The sequence below is a fragment of the Drosophila willistoni genome, unplaced genomic scaffold (genome assembly GCF_018902025.1).
Source record: "Drosophila willistoni isolate 14030-0811.24 unplaced genomic scaffold, UCI_dwil_1.1 Seg15, whole genome shotgun sequence".
NCBI classification, from domain to species: domain Eukaryota; kingdom Metazoa; phylum Arthropoda; class Insecta; order Diptera; family Drosophilidae; genus Drosophila; species Drosophila willistoni.
In genome coordinates this window covers 87,397-108,634 of record NW_025814108.1, presented here as the reverse complement: position 1 = coordinate 108,634, position 21,238 = coordinate 87,397, and the positions used below count along the sequence as shown (strand labels likewise).

The following is a 21,238-nucleotide window of genomic DNA, read 5'->3' as shown; positions in this document are numbered from 1 at the left end:
TGGAAGTAAAGTATTTGGTCCAATCAACAAATGTTTTTTAATATTATCTTCATATTTAATAAAAATGTAAAATTCTTTGCCTTTCAACATATTTCTTAATTACTTTGAAGAGATTTGCCCTCAAAGAAAAGAGAAGCGTATTCAAATTCATTTCGATGGTTCCATTTCATTTGATGAAGTAGACGTACTATGTAAGCTTGCTCTATATGTGTATGCATGTAGGTTCATACAAAGAAATTGAAAAATGCTACAGAATGAATCAAAGTGGAAAAACGAATGTATATGAGAAGCAGAGAGCAACAACAGCAGCAGCAGAAAGAGAGCATCAAACAGCAGCCATGGGGACTCTTCTCTATGTGTGTTCTGCGTCCGCCTAACGAGCGAATCGTGTTCAATAATATTTACCAGTCAGTCAGAGTACTCGGAGTAGTCGTAGAGCAACAGTAGCGGCAGCATAGAAGAAGGAATATACAACAGCGCATTGGAGACGATCATGCGGGCAGGTGTGCCAACAAAAAAAAAAAAAGGAGAAAAAGCACACACACCCTTCTACGAACACACCTAATCCAAATCCTAATCGAGACCCAAAACCTTCCACTCATATCACAGCATTTGGGCATCGTCCATCAGTTGCCGGCTTAGTAATATGGAAACCAAGCAAAGTCGGTTAGCAAGCGCCTTTACTCCATCTGCATCTACTCGAAATTCGCATTCTATGAATATTCATTCATTTACAACTCACTCTGGAGAATTGCTTCATGATGTGCTCCTGCTCCTGTTTCGTATTCCTCCTTCTGCCCCAAAGGTCTTCATTCGCGCCTCAATTTATGAGCGCCCAGTGTGTGCTTTAATAGTTCGCAGTTGAATTAATTGGCTTCTGTGAAAATAGCGACGACGATGCATATATTCGCCATACATCTCGGCCCATTTATCTATAGTCCGTATGTATACTAACTTGCCATTAAAATAATTTAATCAGAATGTTGTTTAAATGCCTAGCCAACCATTCAGACAATTATTTCTTCTTTCTTCATGGTATCAGGCCAAATGAATGGCAAACTTTTGATAAGAGTGAATATATCTTTATAGAATGAACTTCTCAAACAATTCTATCTTTATCTCAAGACATTGTTATTCTTACCAAATGTTCGTGCGTGTGTGTGTCTGTGTGTTTCTTTCGCCGAAAGTTGAAGAAAATAAAGAGCATAAATTTTAATCAATTCGCTTCTTACTTCACGTATCTTTTAGCCGCACTTTGCTTCTTTTTTTATTTTATTTACTGCCATCTGAATCTCTATGCACTTTTTTTCATGGCTCAACTTGCACAGTCAGCTTAGTTTACTATGAAATGATGTTTGTATTTTATACAAACATATGAAATTAGAAGAATATATTTAAGTGTTAAATTTAAACTTAACAAATCAAGAGAACAATTAACAATATTAATACATATTTGGGGTGATTTTGAGTACAACAAATTCAACAGATATATAAAGAGCATCCTAGATCTTTTATAGAATTTAGGATATCACAGTATTATATTTCAGAAATTTTTCAAATCGTTTTCAGTTAAGACCTGAAGGAACTTTAAATTATTTAAACCATGTATATTTTATATAATTTTTATAAAGACATTTACAAATTTTCTAACAATCGATAGTAATTTTAAAGCCTTTTAAAGTTTTTTTTTTACTATTTTTGCATTATTTTTGGAAAGAGTATTTTACTGTGATTATTTGGTTTAATAGATTTCGCGATTTTGTATTTATTTTTTCGTATAACAACTGCAAGAAGAGAGCGAACCAGCTGATTGTAACGAAGGCAGATTAAAACTTATGCACACACACACTCAAAGGAGAAAGAAAGCGCCCTTTCGCTGACGTTGCTTTGGGGATATAGGAGAAACCAAGAAAAAAACAAACAAATACCCACTTTCTCTCCCTCTAAAGCATAATGTGAGCTATGTTAGTTTTATGGCCAAATGGGTTAGGGGGCAGCAACTTTAGCACAGCAAACAGAATGACAATAAAAAAAATGGCGAAAGATGAAAAAGGGAAGAGAAATGTAACTAACCGCTACTGTGGCTCTGTTTGCTGCGTCTCCGTTCCGCTGTCCCGTTGCCAGGCATTGTAAATGCTTTATGAGCCTTTGGAGTGCCATAATTTTCACTTAATAATCCGTTGAGTAGCTGCCCGTGATTTGTGGCCCGCCTCGAATTCGACCCGCTGTAGAAATCTCTCTATAATGAGCCCAAACACAGAGAGAGAGAAAGAAAGAATGCTGAAAGCGGGATGGGGTAGAACAATTTGAAAGTTTTTTGCCCGAAAAACATAATGTGTTGCTAATTTTATTTGTCGCCAATTGGGAGCGACAACAAGAAGAACAACAACACAATATACAAATTTATAGTGAGCTCTAAAACACCTGCGCCTGCAAGTATGCAGCATTAGAGTTAAGCGCCGCCGTTTTTAGTTATTTCTGGGCCACAGCCCAAAAATATGGCTAAATAATAATGTGCACAAACCCAAAGTTCCCCGCACTTTATACCCCACCGCATCCCCGCACCACTCACCCACCAAATGGAGGCACAAAAAATGTTTAATGACCGAATTGCACATGAAATGGTGCGCATAAACTAATTACCGTGGATAAAGTTAACAAAAGCGGCAGTAGCAGAAGCGATTCGTGGAGATCGAAAAGCCCTATTTGGAGTCTGGTCGAGGGGTCCTGGTTTTAACTGCTCCCTGGCAGCCAGCTGCTATTATGTGGCACAACGGAACTCGACTTAAATGCACAGCGACAACGATAGCGACAGGTTGCCGCCTGCACGACTGACTGCCTGCCTGCCTGCCAGTATTGCTCCTGTTGTTAAAGCCATCCTGCTGTGGCCACCAGACGCCACTCATATGGCGACGCCACGCCGTTTGCCAGCATTACCGGTATTTACAATATTTATTTTAATATTGCAATTTCTTTTTTTTTCTGATATATTTTGTGAGAGGAGAGAGGGAAAGGAGATGGTTCCAAAAGCCGACTCCAACCCTTGGCATATTGTGTGTTATTGTGCCAAATTGTTTATGAAAATTGCGTATGACGACGATGACGACGCCGCCGCCGCTGTTGGCACATAAATCAAGCCGCCTTGGTTGAGGATTTGGGCCAAACGGCTCGACGGGTAGTTCAACGGCTCGGGTGGCTCTGGCTATGACTCTGTTTGGTAATTACAATGTAGCCGCCTGTGAATTTAACGATCTGGGGGCCTGGTGGGTTACCCAGCAAAAGAAAGGCGGAAACACAACAATTTTTGCTGTGAGTGTGTCAGGGTCTGCTGCTGAAGAGGCCATGCCAAAGGGTTGGGCACGTTTTTGTTGTTGGTCAGTTTGGTTGGTCAGTTGGTTTTTCGGTGCGTGCGGGCGGCATGTTAACAAAAGTGTGAGCCAAGTGGAAAATAACATTAAAAGGACCATAACAATAACTAACAAAGACAGCAAAAGCAAATGGCAATGGCAAACCCGAAGGGCAAACTGCCCCAAAGGCTACGGTAGACCAAAAGATAGACAGAGATGGGAGACATGCGAGGGTCGAGTCAGAAGAATCAAAAGCAGGAGCAGCAGCAGCAGCTGGAGCTGGAGTAGGAGCAGCAAACGCCGGCCCGACAAAAATTAAATGGCGCGAGAAAATTGCATGGTCGGTGTGCAGAGAGTGAAGCCGGTTTACATAATTGCTAAAAGCGAGTCCCACAAAAAAGGACCAAGAACAGGAGACTGAGGAAGACAGTGAAAGAGACAGAAAAAGGAGAGGAATGAGAGAGATGGAGAGTTTTCCAAGAATGGGCAACAATAAGTGAACAAGTTCATCTGAATTTTCGCAAAAAATATATTGCTTCACATATTCGTTCACATCCCAAAAGTATGCAACATAATCAGATAAACAGAGAATTAGGTTTAATATTACATTTTGCTCTCCATTATATTCGTAATAAACATTACACAACAATTTTACTTTCTTAATGTTTTCTTAGCATCGATTTAAAAATAATCTCAGCATCTCGCTGTGACTTTGCAATAAGAACTTTAGATAAAAGTAGGTAGACTTTAGTCAATTGTTGTCCAGCATTAAATCCCCATTTCACAAAGATTTCACTCTTCTCTCACATTGGTTTTTATTTTCGATTTTTTATTTCCTAGTCATTATTTATTATATCTGATCGCTCCCATATTTCATTCACTGACTGAGTTATACTGGGCTTACAATTATCGAGAATTTACAGTTTTTTTGTTTGAATACACTGAAAAGAATATAAAATGCAATATTTAAATGCTTAAAAACTATAGAGATATTCCATCCTCGCAGTCGTTTAGCAATTGTGACACTTGACGAGGCCCACCTCGTCACAGTTCATGCATTTGAGGGCCACAAATTCGGCCGTAAAGTGATTCCTGTGCACGGACTTCTTGGATCCATTGCATGAGGGGCACGGCAGTAATCGATAGCCACCGCAGGTCTGGCAGGTATATGTGCTGGCAATCGATTTGTACGGCTTAAGCAGCTGACGCAGCTCACCGGACTCGTTCAGTCGCTCCACCGTGTCCGCATCGCCGATGTGCTGACCCTCCACATAAAGCTGGGGCACACGTATGTGTGTGGACTGCATGCGTTGACGCATCTCGGCCTGATACTCGACACTCATGAATACATCCCGCTCCTCAAACTTGACCAGGAGAGTGCGCAGAATCTGCTTGACATTGGCACATTTCGTATAGGTGTCCCGTATGATGCCCATGCTGGTCGTGTACAGTACAACCTTGCCCAGATCTTTCTCTTTGTAGCACTGTAAATAAAGCCAGAAGCAGGGGAGAGGTGACAGGAAATGATAAGCAGTAGTTCTAGTTTTTTTTTGTGCTGTGTTAGTGTTCTGGAAAAAGCAGGTCACCAAAAAAAAAAAACAAGCTGGAATTCGCCACAGAGCTCAGATTTTCAAGTTTGTCATGGTCAGGTGGTGAGAGAACCCACATAGAAGCATGGCCGAAATGGGGTCTCATAGTCTCGTTTATTTTTTGTTGGGTGGAGCTAAAGTGATTTTCGAATGAAACGAGAAAAGCTGCTTTGCTTGTATCCCTCGACCTATGCTAAGGAGGCATGCAACTTGTTTGTAACGGTAATCTTCCGTCAAACTGCAAACTGCATGCTGCATGTATGTATGAATGTATGAATGTATGTGTTTGCACTCACTTGAGTTCATTAGCTTGTGGTCACGTAACAACAGAGACCAGCACAAGACAACTGACCAAACAGCGCTACATGTCACTCAAAATCCTATTAATCAATACAATTAAGCAATATAGGAAAACTGCTAGGCAATCGACAGACATACATGCACACACTCACACACACACACACACAATGGCTATCTAATATCAATGCATTTGTTTGTTTGTATGCATCTGTATCTGTATCTGAATATTGGAATTTTTTTTCCCCCTCACTAACAACAATTTATGATGGCTTATTTTGTAAGGCTGAACCGGTTGGTGTGGAGAGGGGGCGGAGGAGGAGGGAGCTCGCTTATTTCATTTGACAATTAACATTTCCGTTAGTTGGCCAACTTTGGTGACGTCTGCTTTGGCTAATGAACCAGAGGAGCCGAATCACCTATCAATGAACTATGTGCATAAGCGTCCTCGAACCGGTGTGACGAGATATGCTTGGCCATAAAAAGAAGAAAGAAAATTAATGGAAAAACTGAGAAAAAGAGCGAGAGAGAGAGAGAGAAGGAAACAATAGTGCAGAAAGACCCCAACGGATTGCAGCTGCAACGGGACATTGTCAAAGACAATAGCGACAAAAATATTTCATCTTAACAAAAAAAGAAATAATAAATAAAAGCAAGAGCAGCAAACAACAAACAACAAACAGGCTGCGGTCAAATGGAAAGTCAACTTTTCAGTTCGAAGTTGTTTTTCCGAATGAATTTTCAACAATTGGAGAAAACCACATCAACAGCAACAAATTGTAAAGTTTTCTTTCTGCTTAGCTAATACCTGATTAAAGTTAACCTGCCTGTGTTCAATGTCAACTCAAGGCATTCATTTGCATGGCAAAAAAGTAAGAAAAAAGACGGAAAATCCCTGCACTTTTAGCCAGAAACTCTTATGGCTGGCTGTCTCAGTGGCAGCAGCAGCAGCAGCAATCTTGATGCAGCCGCAACTGCCGCAGCTAATGGGGGAAAAAAGAGAAAGCAGGTCACTTGTATGGCCAGCAGCGTAGAGTGATTGCCATCGATGAGTTGAGCAACAAATATATATCGATATAGAGGCTAATGCCAATGCCGCCGCAGCTCTTCAAAAATTGCTTCTCGAGGTGACAAAATGAAGTCAAAGAGTGAGTTGTGTTTTATTTGTTGTTGTTTTGGTTTTATGGTTTTCTGTTTATTATGTTTGTCGGTTTCGAGATTTGAGCAAACAGACCAATTTGCCAGACATCGAATATCCATCTCGTAAATGCCCGACGATTGCTCTAATTATGGCTTAAGCGACGGATTCAAGGGCTAACTGCCATCACTCAACACAATGCCAGAGATTAACACTTTCGATTTTACTACACATTTTACTTATTGTGTTGTACCATAATTAACCAGACATCTCATTTTAGTGACTGACTTCTTTCTATTTGAGATCAACTCGGACTTGGCTAATTTACATGTGAACCGCTATATAAGGCCATAAAACATTTCTATTCATTTTTTCTCTTTAGCCATCAAAGCTTAATTTATGCTGATCTCGCTGTTTCTCTGTGTTACTTGGAAGGCGGGCAAAACATTCCATCAATTCATCTGGGGTTTTGCTCCATGGCACCGAAAGTGAAATGCAAGAAAGCAGCAGCCACAACAAAACAACAACAACAACAGTAAACAAACAATTAAAATGATCTAAAATCTGAGTAATAAATTAGATAAAGGGAAATTTTCTAATCTTGGAAGTGAAATGAGCGCGCTCCACATAAAAGTTAAAAGCATAAAAACAAAAGCAGAAAAGCCAGAAGAAGAAACAAAAAACCAAAAAATGTTAATATTTATGGACTATTGCCAGAGCAGAAAATATAATAAATAATCTTGAAACATTTTTTAAGCAATGATATAAAAAAACTGTGGTGATGAAACCAGGTGGAAATGGCAGAAAAACGTTTTAGATATAATCCATCGATTAGGAGACAAGTTGTGAAATGTTTGACTGCAATAAAAAATGTTGATATAACCAGATAAATGAAATGATAAACTTTCTCACTACAAAAAATGATAATTTAGATACACGTACATCAAAATAATATGAATTCAGATGATTAGTGGCTATTCATTAAATTATATTTCTCTCTCATACATATGTGAAATTATGTTTCAATCAGCATAAAATTAGTTCCCAGAACACGCCTTAAAGAAACTATGTTCATTATTGACAAGATGTCGACTTTCTTTCTATAAATTAGCTGGTTCGACTTTGTCTCTAACTGCACAACATTAACTGGCGATTAGCCAACACAACAGCAACACAACAACATCAACAACTCTACAGGCAGCAACCTAAACTACAAATCTCTTGGGAAATGTTGAAGAAAGAAAACCCCAAAAAATAAAACGAATAGAAATGACTAGTTGGCGGCAGTCCGACACAAGTTGGTATCCATAGATACATCTGTCAGTCGCCATGCGATATCTAAATTAGCTGGGGCGCTATCTAAGCGAAATGTAAACGTGAGCTAAGCTCAAACAAAACGACAACGACAAATAAGCCACTTAACGGTTTCCATTATAATTGAAGAAGAACTGAGAGAGAGAAAAAAAAGACGCTTGAAAGCGGAGGTCTGTCACGACACTCCACTCTGCACCACTCTACACCACTCTGCACCTCACACACAGTTCATTAGATACGAATTAATGCGCCAAGTGCGAGACATAAATACAAATGTGAAAGATACTGATTGAAAGCAGCCATCGACTTCTCTATGGTGGCGGCGGCATTTGTTAGATACGCAGCACTTTCTCCCTGTAAGACCGTGCTGTCCATTGCCAAACAATTTGCCAAAACAGAAATGATGCTCAAACCTAGCCCTCTGATTGCATCATTTCAAAACACAAACAACTTGCGAGTAAATCGTGGGAGTATTGATATTTGAATTTATGAAAAGTTGAGTTACCTTCGCATTGGGTTGCTGCTGGAACTGCAAGAATGTGGCTATTCCATTGCGCACACGATTCTTGACTCCGCGCACTGTGCCCTTGGCCGAACGGATGGTCGATTGGTGGAACTGGAGCTGCATCTGACATCCCGGTAGCCGGCAAAGACATCTTGTTGTTCCGTTAAACTAGCTGCCGCCAAATCGTATCTGTTTCTGTATCGCCATGGCTTGTGAAACTGCTGAAGTTCTCGTGCTCATGAATGTGAAGCTGTAGTATTGATCATCGGCGTATTTGTAGTTGCTGTGGTTGCCGTTGGTGCCGTTGCTGGTGGTGTTGGCAGAGATTGTGGTGCCTCATCGTCAGCGGTTGCACAAAATTGGCTCGCTGTACAGCGGCGCGTAGTTCCTCGATTTTCTCTTCGCTTAGAGACTCGCGGGATAGGCGACGACTGGACGATGAATCGGTGTCCAATGCGAAACTCACTTTTGGCTTATCCTTGACTCGACGGGACTTGTATACTGTACAATATAATCGTTAGATCCACGTCGATCTCTTATATCCCGCAGCAGGGAGTCGGCAAGAGGGCTCCGAGCTTCTCATTGATTTCTGTCTCTGACGCAGTTGTCCACTGGCTTGGGATGCTGCCTGACGCACATATTCCTGTGCTGCAATTGACGGAGTCATACCGAGGGACGAGGGACCACTCTCTCACTGTCATCGGTCATCAGCAGGCTGGAAGCTGGTTTGACCGGACCGCCGTTACTCTCCAGGTCACTGCCATGCCACTGTCCGCTGTTTCGCTGTGCGTTGAATATTTCTGATATTGATCCATGTAGCAATTGGCCTTGCTGGACCTGCTGCTGTTGTGGGTGGCAGAGCCGCTGCTTTTTGCACCACCATCATCACTTAAGGAGTCGTCTCCTAACAATACACTGCTTATGATCAATATGCGTTTTCTGGTTGTTGTTTGGTTTATTTATTTATTTGTTTGTCTAATGCAAGCGTTCAATGACTCTAACTCTTTTGGCCGTTGCACCCGTCGTCGCAGTCTTTATGCTCAGCTCTTGTCGTTAGACTGTCTCGAGTTTTCATGCAGCACTGAAAAAGCAAACCACTTTGATAGTGGCTCATTCTCTCTTTCGATCGCTCACAGTGCTTAAAGCCATTTCACCAGCCGCATTCAGCTTGTCTTTCTCTCTTAAGAGATTCAGCAACAACTTCCCCTCACATTTTATGCTTTCTTTCTTCTATTGCTATCGTTTGCCGCATGCCATTAGCAGCGCGTTATTAGATTTGTAATTTCTGCGCCCCTTTTTTCTTTTCCTACACCAAGATTGTTGTCATTAATGGAAGTTTCTGGCTTCTCGCAAAATTACCAATTGGACTGAGATCGAGAGCAGCTGTCACTTACACGGCGCGTGACTGTGGAATATACCAAAATGGTAGAACATCTTTGGACACGTTATGCTTAAGATTAGAACATGGTGGATTCATTTGGCTACATTAGAGTTTCGTTTGGCAAGCGTTAGAAAACGGTTAAATTATCAAATTGGTTAAGCTCAACCATAATTAACTAAATTTCAAGGCTAATTTGAAATTCTCTGTTATGAATTTGAACTTAGATCTATGTTTAGATCCATTGGTCATTGACAATTTGCCACTTGAATTGAATTCATGAAACTGTAAAATATATGGTTTGGATTCAGACTTCAACAAAGGCCTCAAGGTAATAAATATCTGTTTCAGAGGAGTTTCTTCTATTGAATAATAAATATAAAACAATTACATAAATATTTAATATCGGTTAATCATAAATTTGTAGTTTAATTAATTTTCTGCTTGATATAAGATAATACTGAAAAGCCTTTAAATAAAAACTACAAGTTTAAGATACAAATATATATCTCATCTTATGAAATTCATAGATAACTATACATTTTTGATTATGTCGTCTTTTTTTTTTGGTTGAATGAAATCTTATCAAACATGTACATGATAATTGAAACAACAAATTCATTCATTGTTCAACTATCTATTTTTCTATGTTTTAGAATTAACATTTTCTTGGTAGAAATTTTTGCTATCAGACATTTGTGAACTGCGGAAAAGACAAACGATTTATAATATAAAGTATTCCACAATTTGTGCACAAAAAAAAAGAGTTTTGAAAAAAAAACAACCGCACAATCAATGCAAATGCAAAAGTTTGGCTTATCTCTTGTCGATGGCTTTTGGCTAAATCAACCAAATATCACGTAGCTCTTCAAACCGACAAACTGTCCATCCACAAGCCAAAAAAAAGTACAGAAAAAGTCACAATAAAGATTTGCATCTAATTGAGTAAAACTGACCTACATATCTATAATAGAATGCCAAAAATTCAACATGTACATATCGAGCCATCGACTGCATTCCGTTTAACACTACTACTACTATCCGATCTATGGAGGCATTTAAATACTTGACACTTTAGTTTCATTGGGTCGTGTTTATCGGCGTTTATTTCGCGTGTCATCAGAATTTCGAATGCCCGATAATATCTGGCTGGTATCTGGCTATATCAATGCGAAGCGATGAAGCGCGTGCGTCGACGGTAATGTGTGTATAAAAGAGCAGATGCATCTCAAGTTGCAGTAGTTTCGATTATTCTTAAGGGCAACAACATGGCTGGAAGACGAGTTTTCTCCATTACTTGTTAGCATATCTATTGTTATTAACGGTAGTCACTGCCCTGGATCATGGCGCAATGCTTTGTTCCAATGACAATGCTCCCGTATGCGCCCGGGGTAACGGCGAGTATTTGTTATTCAAAAACGAATGTGATTTAAGGAAAGCTCAGAATGAAAATCTAATTGGTGGACCACTGTGTAAGTAAAGATTAGATACAAATCTTAATAGATTAAATTAATTATTTGTGTGTATGTGACTTGCAGTTGATGTGGCTCTGCAATACTGTATTCCTGCTTGTGATTTTGAATGTGGCAAAGAGTTTCGACCAGTTTGCGGTGTAAGTGTCAATACAGCAGAGCGTAAGACCTTTACGAATCGCTGTGAAATGGCACGAGCTTCATGCACAACCAAATCTGATTGGCTGGTATACAAATGGGATGTTTGCCCCACCAAAAACACTGAGGTGGCCCAACACACTGTCTTGGTGGGTGAACGTAAACGTACTCGTCCAGTGCCCTGCACGAATATCTATCGTCCGGTGTGCGCCACTTACGCTGGCGTGAAATCAACATTTTCCAATGAATGTCTGGTAAATGCGGAAAATATCAAAACCCAAAGAAGTGAGAAGTGATTGAAATGTCTACTCCAAGCTAATATATGCTAATAATCCCAAATATTATTTATCTCTCGCAGACTGGCGCATTGTTTCGGAAGGTTTGTGCGGCGAGGATAGCACCAAAATGAAACACAACCGCAAATACAAGCCAAAGGCCAAGCCAAAAAGAGGACTCGGACCGCACCAAGCGTAGCCACAAAAAGCGTAATCAAGTGGAAGACTTTCAGATAGCCGAGGATGCAGTAGAAATCTTTGCACCATCGACATTTCACACCCAGTTCATCAGCAATACGGGGACCATGGTGAAAAGTTACTCACTACCAGCCCGCAAACCCGTTGTGATGTCACAGCCCAAAATCAGAACCAAGTCCCGAGCCAAAAGTCAAGCGAAACCCTGTGTCTTTAGCAATGAACCAGTCTGCGGCAGTTTCAATGGCGAGAGTCGAACTTTTTCCAATGTTTGTTCGCTTATGGAGTTTAGCCAGAGAGTGGGCAATGGTAAAACTATTTACTATTTATTTGGAATTTGTAGTGGTTTGTAATTTTCCCCTCGTTTATACCGCAGCTTGGACAATTTTGCACGAGGGCTCATGTAGACACTGTGATGCTCCATGCCCAAATATCTACAGTCCGATTTGTGCCAATCGCAATGGCATCAATTATACAATCATCAATAAATGCTATTTAGAACGAGTTCGCTGCAAGGATCCAAATAGTTGTAAGTAATTAATTAACATTTATAAAAATATACGACTAACCAATTCTTACAGCTTGGAAGATCATTAAAGATTCAGAATGTGACGAAATTTCCAAGGGCTTGCCCACAGAATCCTCACGTCAATCATCGCTTATACCAAAGTTCTATACACATCGAAGGATCAGCAAACGAGTACTACAAAATTAATGTATCGCAGAAGAAAATTGACAACAACAGCAGCACCAACAAAAACAAATGCTTTGCCTCGTAGAAAATTGAAGAAAATATCCAAATTAACAGATAATAATAATCGCAAGATACGCAAAATAGATTTGTCGAGTTTCGAGGGTTATCAGAACTCTTTGTATGACCACTCAACTGAGGTATCAAAAATGTGGTCATCGAATGACAATTGGCTGATTCAGCAAACTCTGGACAATGTCAAGAGCATGTTCAATAAGAAACCAGCAAGTTTTGCAAAATCACAGAGTGAGAAAACAATATTATTATTATCCAATCAACAATATGGAACTAACAACGGTCCCACCCGAAATTACGACCACTCAACTGCCAATTAATATGAATGAACTACTCAATCTGGCTAATATTGATTCTAAAATGTTCGATGTGATGGATGAAGAGTTGATTCGCCCAACAACAACAATAAAGGCGCCAAGAAGAGTAGTAACAACAAGTAAGCCAAAAACAACCACACCTCTTCCTGTCCCAGCATCAACATCTTTGGCTACCACAACCACCACAACAGAAGCCTCCACCCAAGCTCCAGAAGAGACTACTACAGCTCCTGGCATCTTGTCCACTTCAACAGAGCCAACGACTACTACCTCCACGGATGCATCTGTCGAAGATGCCACAACAAAAGCTCCAACAAACAGCGATGATTACATGGCGGAGGAGCAACAATCGTCCCCAAGAAATGGACAGACCTCCATTTACGGACTGGACAAGGATTCATTAATTATGCGCCTCTTGCGAGCCAGAAGTAGACAAAATGTTGTAATATAATTTTGGTATTTGAAATAATAAATAGTAAGTAAGCTGGGGAACTAGTAGTTAGGAAAATGGGGTAAACATCCACTAAGTTAAGTTAATTGTTAATAAAGCTTATGAGGTAAATGGTAAAAATCTGCAACTAGTTGAATTTGACAACATTTCATGACATGTAGATGGCGCTGCTAACTTTTGGCGCCAGCTGTTGAGTAGTAGCAACAATTGTGGTTGTCATATGCATGTGCTTGGTCTACTCATCGCCATTGAAAGCTCCATCTACAGTTGATTTTTCGCTTTCAACTAAATTCAAACATCAACATAAATTATATATATGTATGTATTTTCTATATATCTGGTCTGGAGAAACAAGAGGAAGTCGAATAGTTTATGGTAATAAAGCCAACGCTTTATAGTGAGATTTAAGCGGGTATTATTCTTTTTTTTCGATATATTTTGGTAGCTTCATTTTGACTTGGAGCATTGAAAATATCGTCTTAAAAAGGGTCTTTTGAAATTCAAAATACTTTAAGAGCCAATGTGAGGCAAAACTTTAAACGCGCTTTTATCTCGAAACACGTTTTTCTTTTGAACCGACTTTGACAAAACATAAAGCAATCGACGCAGATTTTGTCGCCATTCTGGTCTTGTCCTAATACCTAATATTAGGGTTTTTGTACAATTTTTTTCCTAATGCTAAACTATATAAAAATTTCTAATAGCTTTTTTTTATTTTTGAATTGTTCCCAATTTGTAAAAAAAATTACAACATTCTGATCCAGGATTACATTCATGTAATCCATCAAATATCATGTTGTCCTTGCTGCCAACAGCATTTCTCTTTTTTGGGCTAACTGTGGAGGCCAAGATCTTTTTAAACAGGCCTCGAAGAAAAAAATTTTCACTTCATTTTTTTCTCAATAAAGAAAACAATATTTAAATAACTCTTTCCGTTTGCTCTTTCCGTTTGTCGTAATCTTTAAGATAACTTGTTAAAAAAAAGGTCCGAAAAAGAGCCAAGAATACCAACTTAACGTGTTTAATTGATAATAATAAACCAAACATAGAGAGTAATTTGAAATCTCTCTTATACCAAAACCAAATAAAAAATATACAAAATCATTGTTAAAATGCCAAGTTATATTTTCCGCATTGACTAGTTAAATGAAGTGGAATGACAAATGGTATTTTAAATTCAAAGCGATGAATTGTCCCATTTATCCATTCAATCCATTCAAAGCTGCGACACATATCATGGATATGTGAAAGGATTATGTTTCGTTAGCTTTCTCCTTTTTTGAGATTTAGTATTGCATATTCATAACAACTTTCTTCCCAATATAAAACTTGATCGGGTTTCAATTGCCTCAACTATATAAATTTATTTAATATATATTGATTAAATTCAATTTTATTCTTCCTTCTTTTGGCTCAAATTACCTAATGCACATAAGCATTTTTTTATTTATTGGCAATATTCACACGCTTTAAGCAAATTATAGACTTGGAATATTCTTTCACCTCTTTTAGATGAATTTTCAGCAATTTCTTTAAATCAATTTTGGAAATCATTTTAGGTGAAAGTCTGAAAGACATTGATTAAGTTTTGTCTTCTATGTGCTATCAACATGCACATCCGATATCAATTGCTCAATAGTTTTGGACTTTTATTTTAGCAAAGACATTGAAATTTTAGCATAAAGCGTTTTGGTTTGTTTGAAAGTAAACTTGAACTCAGGTTGTTTAACCTGCGATGCACCTGAACGGAAATTTCACTGTCACGCGTTACAGACTATAACAATTTTTATTTTTTTTATGGTGCAACTGTCGCTGATGGCCAAGTGTAGTTAGCCAATGGTCATTAGACTGTCCATCCGGCTGACAGTTCAAGAAATTTTGTCATCAATCCACCTCACCACTTAAGTTGTTTTAATTACTCTGGGCCTAATCAAATTAAATATATCCTACTTGAGCTCTCTCGCTTTTTTTCTGTGTATAATCTATTTCTTTTCTTTTTGCTATTTTTATATTGATCTTCAATTGTCTTTTGGCGGTCTCTGGTATATGAAAACCGTCTAAATGGTAGCACGTTCGCGTGCGCTTCGTGATTTAATATGCGTTCATCAAAAATCGACTTGAATGCAGGCTGCCAATCATTAGACATTGTTAGCCGAGTTTTCGGTCGAGTTTCTTGCGGTTAAATATTTGTTGTTGCTCTTGCTTAAAAATAATGTTTTGCTGGCAATTGTTGGTCAAATTAAACTTTCTACACACACACCTGCCGAATAGTCTGGTGCTCCAAATAGCTAAAAACTAGAATGAACTTGATCTTTTGTAGGCGTATGTTGACTTACGTTAGTCAAATGCCATTACCTAATGCTAATTAAGTTCGTATTGCAAATCGAAGCTAATCAATTCAATCATCATGTACGCCATCGATCAACAACGGTCAAGAATTCATCAGTAGAGTAGCAGAGCAAAAAAACTAAATGTTTAGCCGACAAACTAAACCAATTGTTACTTTCACTAGTCAATAATGCAACAGAGGCAACTCGGTGGCACAACAGGAGCACACGAAACAACAACAACTTTCGCGTGCAACGTCTCTGGCATTGTAATTAAGACGATCGCACAGATATATGTACATACATATGTAGGTATACACAAACGAGCACAGGAGCAAGACAATAATTCGCAACAATTCAACTCAAAGTTTTATTTCTTTTTTGCGTAAAAATATGTAAATTGTATAGACAATACATGTGTGGCGACCCTCACCCTCTCTCTTTTTCTCTATCTATATGTATGAGTAGCTATCCATCTATTGGTTTAATATCCACACATTCACTAGCCACAGATTAAGCTCACATAAATGCCTTCGCACTTATTCTGATTGGTATCATTTACAAGAGTCACTGCCTCTAGCTCGGTGGCCCCAGTTGCCGGTTCATTCATTGTCTCTTGTCTCATGGGTTGGCGCCAGGCTGATTTAATTGTAACAACATATCCATCAGATTCAGATACAGATATATATTATCACCATCATGGCAGCTGTATGGGGATTCACTTTCGTTTGTGGCTTTTGCTTTCAGTCACACGCAGCGGTAAGGCGGTCTATCGGTCAATTGGCCCGCTGGCTTCATAATCCAGACAACAGCAATGCTATGCGATTCAATTTTCTTTGCCTCTGTCTTCGACTTCTCCTCTCCCACTCTGACCCAGAAAGTTTTTGGTAGCATTGGCATCCACCACAAAGATCGGCAGCAGGAATTGCAATTCCGGTGCAAGCTTCATGAATTGGAATTAGACGAGTCGAAGTCAAAGACGAGATGCAACTCGTTAGTTGGCTTCGGCTTGTGGTTTGCCACTTTATGATAAAAGGAGTAGCCAACTGCCTGTTGATTGCCATTTGTATTTCGCCCAGCCAGCCGCGCGGTGTTGCAGGCTGCCACAAGTGTTGCACTTTTATTTTTTTTTCTCTGTGTGTTTTGTGTTCCTAAGTTAACCATGTTAATGTGTCGCATATTTGTGGCAGCTTTATTGCTACTCCTACTACTCCACTACAGCAGTGCAACCGAGGAGCAGCAGGCACAAACAGAAACCACAATAAGGGCAATTAAAACGGACGCTCAAACCAAATCCCCATTTACGGGACGTGCTAGAGGCTCTTTGGTAACGCACAATGATGTCTATATTGCTCGGAATCAAAGGCAATGCTTTGATACCAGAAATTTGGTATCCTGTATCAAATACAAGGCATCGAAACTCATCTGGAAATTGGCCACCAACAGCATGGGTTTCTTTCCCAATGAGTATGGACGTGAAATGAATGAGGATAAACATCGCCTGCTCAGGCTAGTTCAGCTGGGGGAGCCAGCCGATGATATTGTTGTCTTTAACGATGCCAAGAGCCTCGAAGGTGGGTCCAAGAAAAAAAGAAAATAAAATATAAAGAAGGAAAGTTGTTTGCTTGGTGGTCAGCAGCAACATCAATTAATAATTGCAGCAGCTTGAGGCTGATTTGGGATTCAAATGATCATAGAATTCAACACCAATCCGAGAGATTGGTATTAGCTATATATACATATAGTTGGGTTTATCGGTTTTTTTTTAGACAGCACCGTGCGGCGGCCATAGAGTGTGCTGATAAACCCTTCCGGTTGTTTATCGCGCGTGTTAATTAATTAAATTTTGGAATTCATTGGAAATGCGGCTCATTTCCTTGTACAAAGATAAACAAATGATGACCATTTTTCACAGAAACTAATTACGCACTTTACTTGCATTTATCTTGCAGGTGACAGCGAACTGACGCGCATATATAAGTTCCTTAAGCGTGCCATGGAGACTTTTGGACGCAATCATGGCCTCCAGTTGGCCATATCGAGTGAAACAGGAGCCCGTGTCATGGACGAGTCGGGTAAGTCCAAGTTGTGCGATTCCGAAACAGACATTGAATAATCTTCTAATCTCATTCAGAGTCTCGTGGCGCGCGCAAGAAGAAGAAGTGGCTAATCATTCTGCCTCTGATTATTCTAATGAAAATTGCCCATCTAAAGATGACTCTAGTCTCATTGCTCTTTGGTGTTCTGGGCATGAATGCTCTACTAGTTGGCGGTGTGGGTTGGCTTATACATTATCTCAAGTTCAAAACTCTCTGCAAGATACATCCGCATTTGGTGCAAACGCATTCCCATGTCTACGACTCTGATCCTTCGGACTACTCACAATTCTTGGGAAGCAACTCGTATACTCCTTACAGTTCTGGCCCCCATGAAATCAATGCCAATGGCTACAGCAAGGATTGGGCCACGAGTAAGGCTTATACTGGCTACAATTATTTGGACACCATTTCAAAACGATTGCAATAGAGGAAATTTTAATAGAATTTGTGCCTAGTACCATCTTAACAAGTTACTTTTTTTACTGTCTTGCTTTAATTAGTTAGAGTAATTTAATTGTATGGCTAATAAATTATTTATATGCATGTGAAAACTACTTTTTTTACCAACTACATTTTTTCCCCTTACACGGCAATCAATAATAAACACTTTGTGTGTATTTCATACTTGTATCTACTTATGGCCAGAAAGATTTGTTTATGCCAAAAACAAAAAAGCAAACCCCAACTGTTGGCCCCCAATGTTTGCTAGCGCCTTATCAGTAGCATGCTTTTGTTTATAGAACGCACCAAAAGAAAGAACACAAATTGTTTATATAGCGATCGACGTATAGCTCTCTCATAAGCAACAATATGTTTATATCGAATATATATATACAGAAATAAGATATATACATACATATATACTATAAAGATATATCTGTTCGGTTTGGTAATATCATTTAAGCCGCTAAAGTTCAAGCTAAACGGCTGTTATCTCTGCTGCCAACACATGTAACTGATTTAATAAGGCAAATATGATTTAGACATATAGTAAAACTAACTACAAATATTCATTCTTGTTTGCATGCATTTATGGCCATGCTGCCACCGCTGTATGATAAGGCCATAAGTGAGTCGACTTCATCTGCTCCAACCCCTGACAGCAATGAGTTCAAAAATATTGACAGGCACTAAATTTATGATTCCACCAGCTGTTCTCATGCTAGCCTGACGGTTAAATGTACTAAAGAAGGATTCATGATGACGAGACAAAAGATTCACAACCTTGTCTTTAAATTGATCATAAACTTTCTCTTACATTTGTTTCTCCGATTGGTGGGCTATCTCTGACGATTTTCAAGCCCCAAGAGAGATGCTGCAAAGGTGACAGGTTTTGCAGCTACAAAATTATAATTGGGCAACGAAAACTGCCAGTTAATTCATGTAAATATATTTATAGTTTATTTGACATTCAATTAAGATAAAGCATATTTTATGAGCAAGTCTTAGCATATATTTAACTCCAAACAATAACTGCATTAGCATTATCTGACAATTTTTGGCTTGGGCAGAAAATACTTCATGATATATACAAAACCGAATTTACTTCTCAAAGCAGTTCCAATAGTTATATGAATGTGTCAAACATCCAAATGAATAAGAAATCATTCTACATTGCATTAAGAAATCTAACAGCTACACCTTATTGCCTTTCAGAATGAAATTAGTGTTTTCTAGAATCTTAATTTATAATGTTTTGAAGCCTCATGTATGGAGAGAGGTGTAAATTCTACATATCAAACAATAATAATATAATAGAATGATAAAGCATTCTTACAAAGCCTGTCTCTCATGACGTTACGGATGATGAGATGAGATTTGCTTCGTCATGTCGACAAATCGCTTTTATAATGCAACCCGAGAACATCAGTGAGAGCTACGTGGCCCATAGATTTACAAGTGGCAATTAAGAATTCGCGACACACTTTACGTGGCTTTGCGTTACGTATGAGTTTAGTGCGATAAGCTAAGTAGTATAGTTAAGAATGATAACAACTCCTCCGTTTCGTCATAATATAAACCTTTAGTCAGACATTTGGCAGTCAGTTGTCTCTCCAAATCAGTCAGCATCTAAACATCATACGATATGCAAGAAACGGCATTGCCTGCTTGGTTAACCAAGTCCTATCTAGAGCCCAAGCTGAGATCCTTTTACAAAGATGACAAACTGCAGATCCTTAAGCTCTGCTCAAACGCAGCAACAGCAAAGGGTGAGAACTATGTTGGTGTAATGACACGTGTCCATGTTGAATATACAGATGGAAATGGTGATCTGCAGAAGAAAACTTATGTGCTAAAGGAGGCCTGTCCAACTGATGCTCCACAGGCGAAACTCTTTGCCGAATACAATGTGTATACACGTGAAATGGATATGTATGAGTTTGTGCTGCCAAGGATGGCCGAACTACTTAAGGAAGTAGGTGTAACTGGGAAATTGCATGCGGAAGCTGTATGCGTTGATCGAGAACTGTGCATAATATTACTTGAAGATTTATCGCCACTCAAGTACACCAATACCGATCGAATCAAGCAAATGGATCTGGAGCACACAAAAATTACACTGGAAATGCTAGCTAAATTTCATGCAGCAGCAACAGTGCTGAAGCAACGTTATCCTGAAGTCCTGGAAAGGAACTTCTACAGGATTCTTTTCACGCGGCGTCACCGGATACAAAAAACTTTTTTCCATACTCTACAAAGGGCTGTTGCGATATGTAAAGTCCCAGCCAAAACTGAACTCTCGCTACTACGACAAAATGGAACAGCTTTTGGATAATCTAATGGAATACGCTGCTCGATCGTACGATGTGGATGAGAATGATTTCCAGACCCTAGCCCATGGAGATTGTTGGACAACAAATGTGATGTTTAAATATGATGACAAAGGCAAACCATCTACTTGTTTGCCCATCGATTTTCAATTTACTACTTGGACTTCTCCGCTGGTTGATTTGCATTACTTTTTTAGCACTTCGCTGCAGGAGGATGTACTAAGTCGACAAGCGGAGCTGATCCAACACCATTACTACGCTTTAAAAGAGAATCTCCAGAGACTCAACTATAAAGGCGTGTTACCTAGTTTGCATGAATATCATCTACAGTTCGATCGACGTCGTTTTATGGGTAAGTTTGGTTAAGTGCTCTTAAGTTTTTGATTCAAATCTTGTAAGATTTTATGCCCCTTCCTTAGCTGTGCTGATTTCAACAGTATTTCAGCCATTGATGATATACCAAGGCAAAGAGGAACCAGATTTCATGTGTCTATATGATGAAACACCGAAAGCTATACGGTTTCAGGATTCAATGTATGAAAGTGAAAGAGTGCAGGACATGGTGGCTAAGCTCCTGTCAATATATGATGCCAAAGGATTGCTTGATCAGCAATAAAAAAAACACTTATCAATTACTAATAATGCTTTAAAGATTCTTTGTTTATATAAATAAACATTATTTTACACACAAGACAACTAGAAATTTGTTATTTTTCTCTGCTTATGCAATTAGCTATTCTGTTTGTTCATGGGCCATAAAATTTCATTAACAACTACATCAAACAACGATAAGAAGGAATACGAAAAGAAGATCTGTTAAGATGCTTTTAAATTTTCATGCCATTTAACATATTCATCA

General features: G+C 39.0%; 3 protein-coding genes and 2 pseudogenes across 3 annotated transcripts; 4 read left to right on the top strand and 1 right to left on the bottom strand.

Annotated features, from left to right (window-relative positions):
* Nucleotides 1–4,355: 4,355 nt before the first annotated feature.
* Nucleotides 4,356–9,005, bottom strand: LOC124460884 (annotated as a pseudogene).
* Nucleotides 9,006–10,873: 1,868 nt separating this feature from the next.
* On the top strand, nt 10,874–13,309 carry LOC124460886 (annotated as a pseudogene).
* A 3,362-nt stretch (nt 13,310–16,671) lies between these two features.
* Nucleotides 16,672–18,072, top strand: LOC124460887. Its single transcript, XM_047012483.1, has 3 exons — nt 16,672–17,083; nt 17,462–17,584; nt 17,644–18,072. Exons 1-3 carry the CDS (start codon nt 16,672–16,674, stop codon nt 18,033–18,035), a joined length of 927 nt encoding a protein of 308 aa, XP_046868439.1. The 3' UTR covers nt 18,036–18,072.
* A 1,598-nt stretch (nt 18,073–19,670) lies between these two features.
* Nucleotides 19,671–20,255, top strand: LOC124460882 (the record flags this gene model as incomplete). The annotated part of the gene is made up of 1 exon (XM_047012480.1): nt 19,671–20,255. A coding segment is annotated over exon 1 (561 nt), but the record flags the coding sequence as incomplete, so codon positions are not given.
* LOC124460885 lies at nt 20,251–21,070 on the top strand. The gene is made up of 2 exons (XM_047012482.1): nt 20,251–20,731; nt 20,799–21,070. Exons 1-2 carry the CDS (start codon nt 20,365–20,367, stop codon nt 20,993–20,995), a joined length of 564 nt encoding a protein of 187 aa, XP_046868438.1. The 5' UTR covers nt 20,251–20,364; the 3' UTR covers nt 20,996–21,070.
* Nucleotides 21,071–21,238: the final 168 nt, after the last annotated feature.

Coding starts and splice junctions, on each gene's coding strand:
- LOC124460887 (XM_047012483.1), top strand. CDS start 16,672: ATGTTAATGTGTCGCATATTTGTGGCAGCTTTATTGCTACTCCTACTA. Junction 17,084..17,461: donor CGATGCCAAGAGCCTCGAAG/GTGGGTCCAAGA, acceptor TTTATCTTGCAG/GTGACAGCGAACTGACGCGC. Junction 17,585..17,643: donor CCGTGTCATGGACGAGTCGG/GTAAGTCCAAGT, acceptor AATCTCATTCAG/AGTCTCGTGGCGCGCGCAAG.
- LOC124460885 (XM_047012482.1), top strand. CDS start 20,365: ATGGAACAGCTTTTGGATAATCTAATGGAATACGCTGCTCGATCGTAC. Junction 20,732..20,798: donor CGATCGACGTCGTTTTATGG/GTAAGTTTGGTT, acceptor CCCCTTCCTTAG/CTGTGCTGATTTCAACAGTA.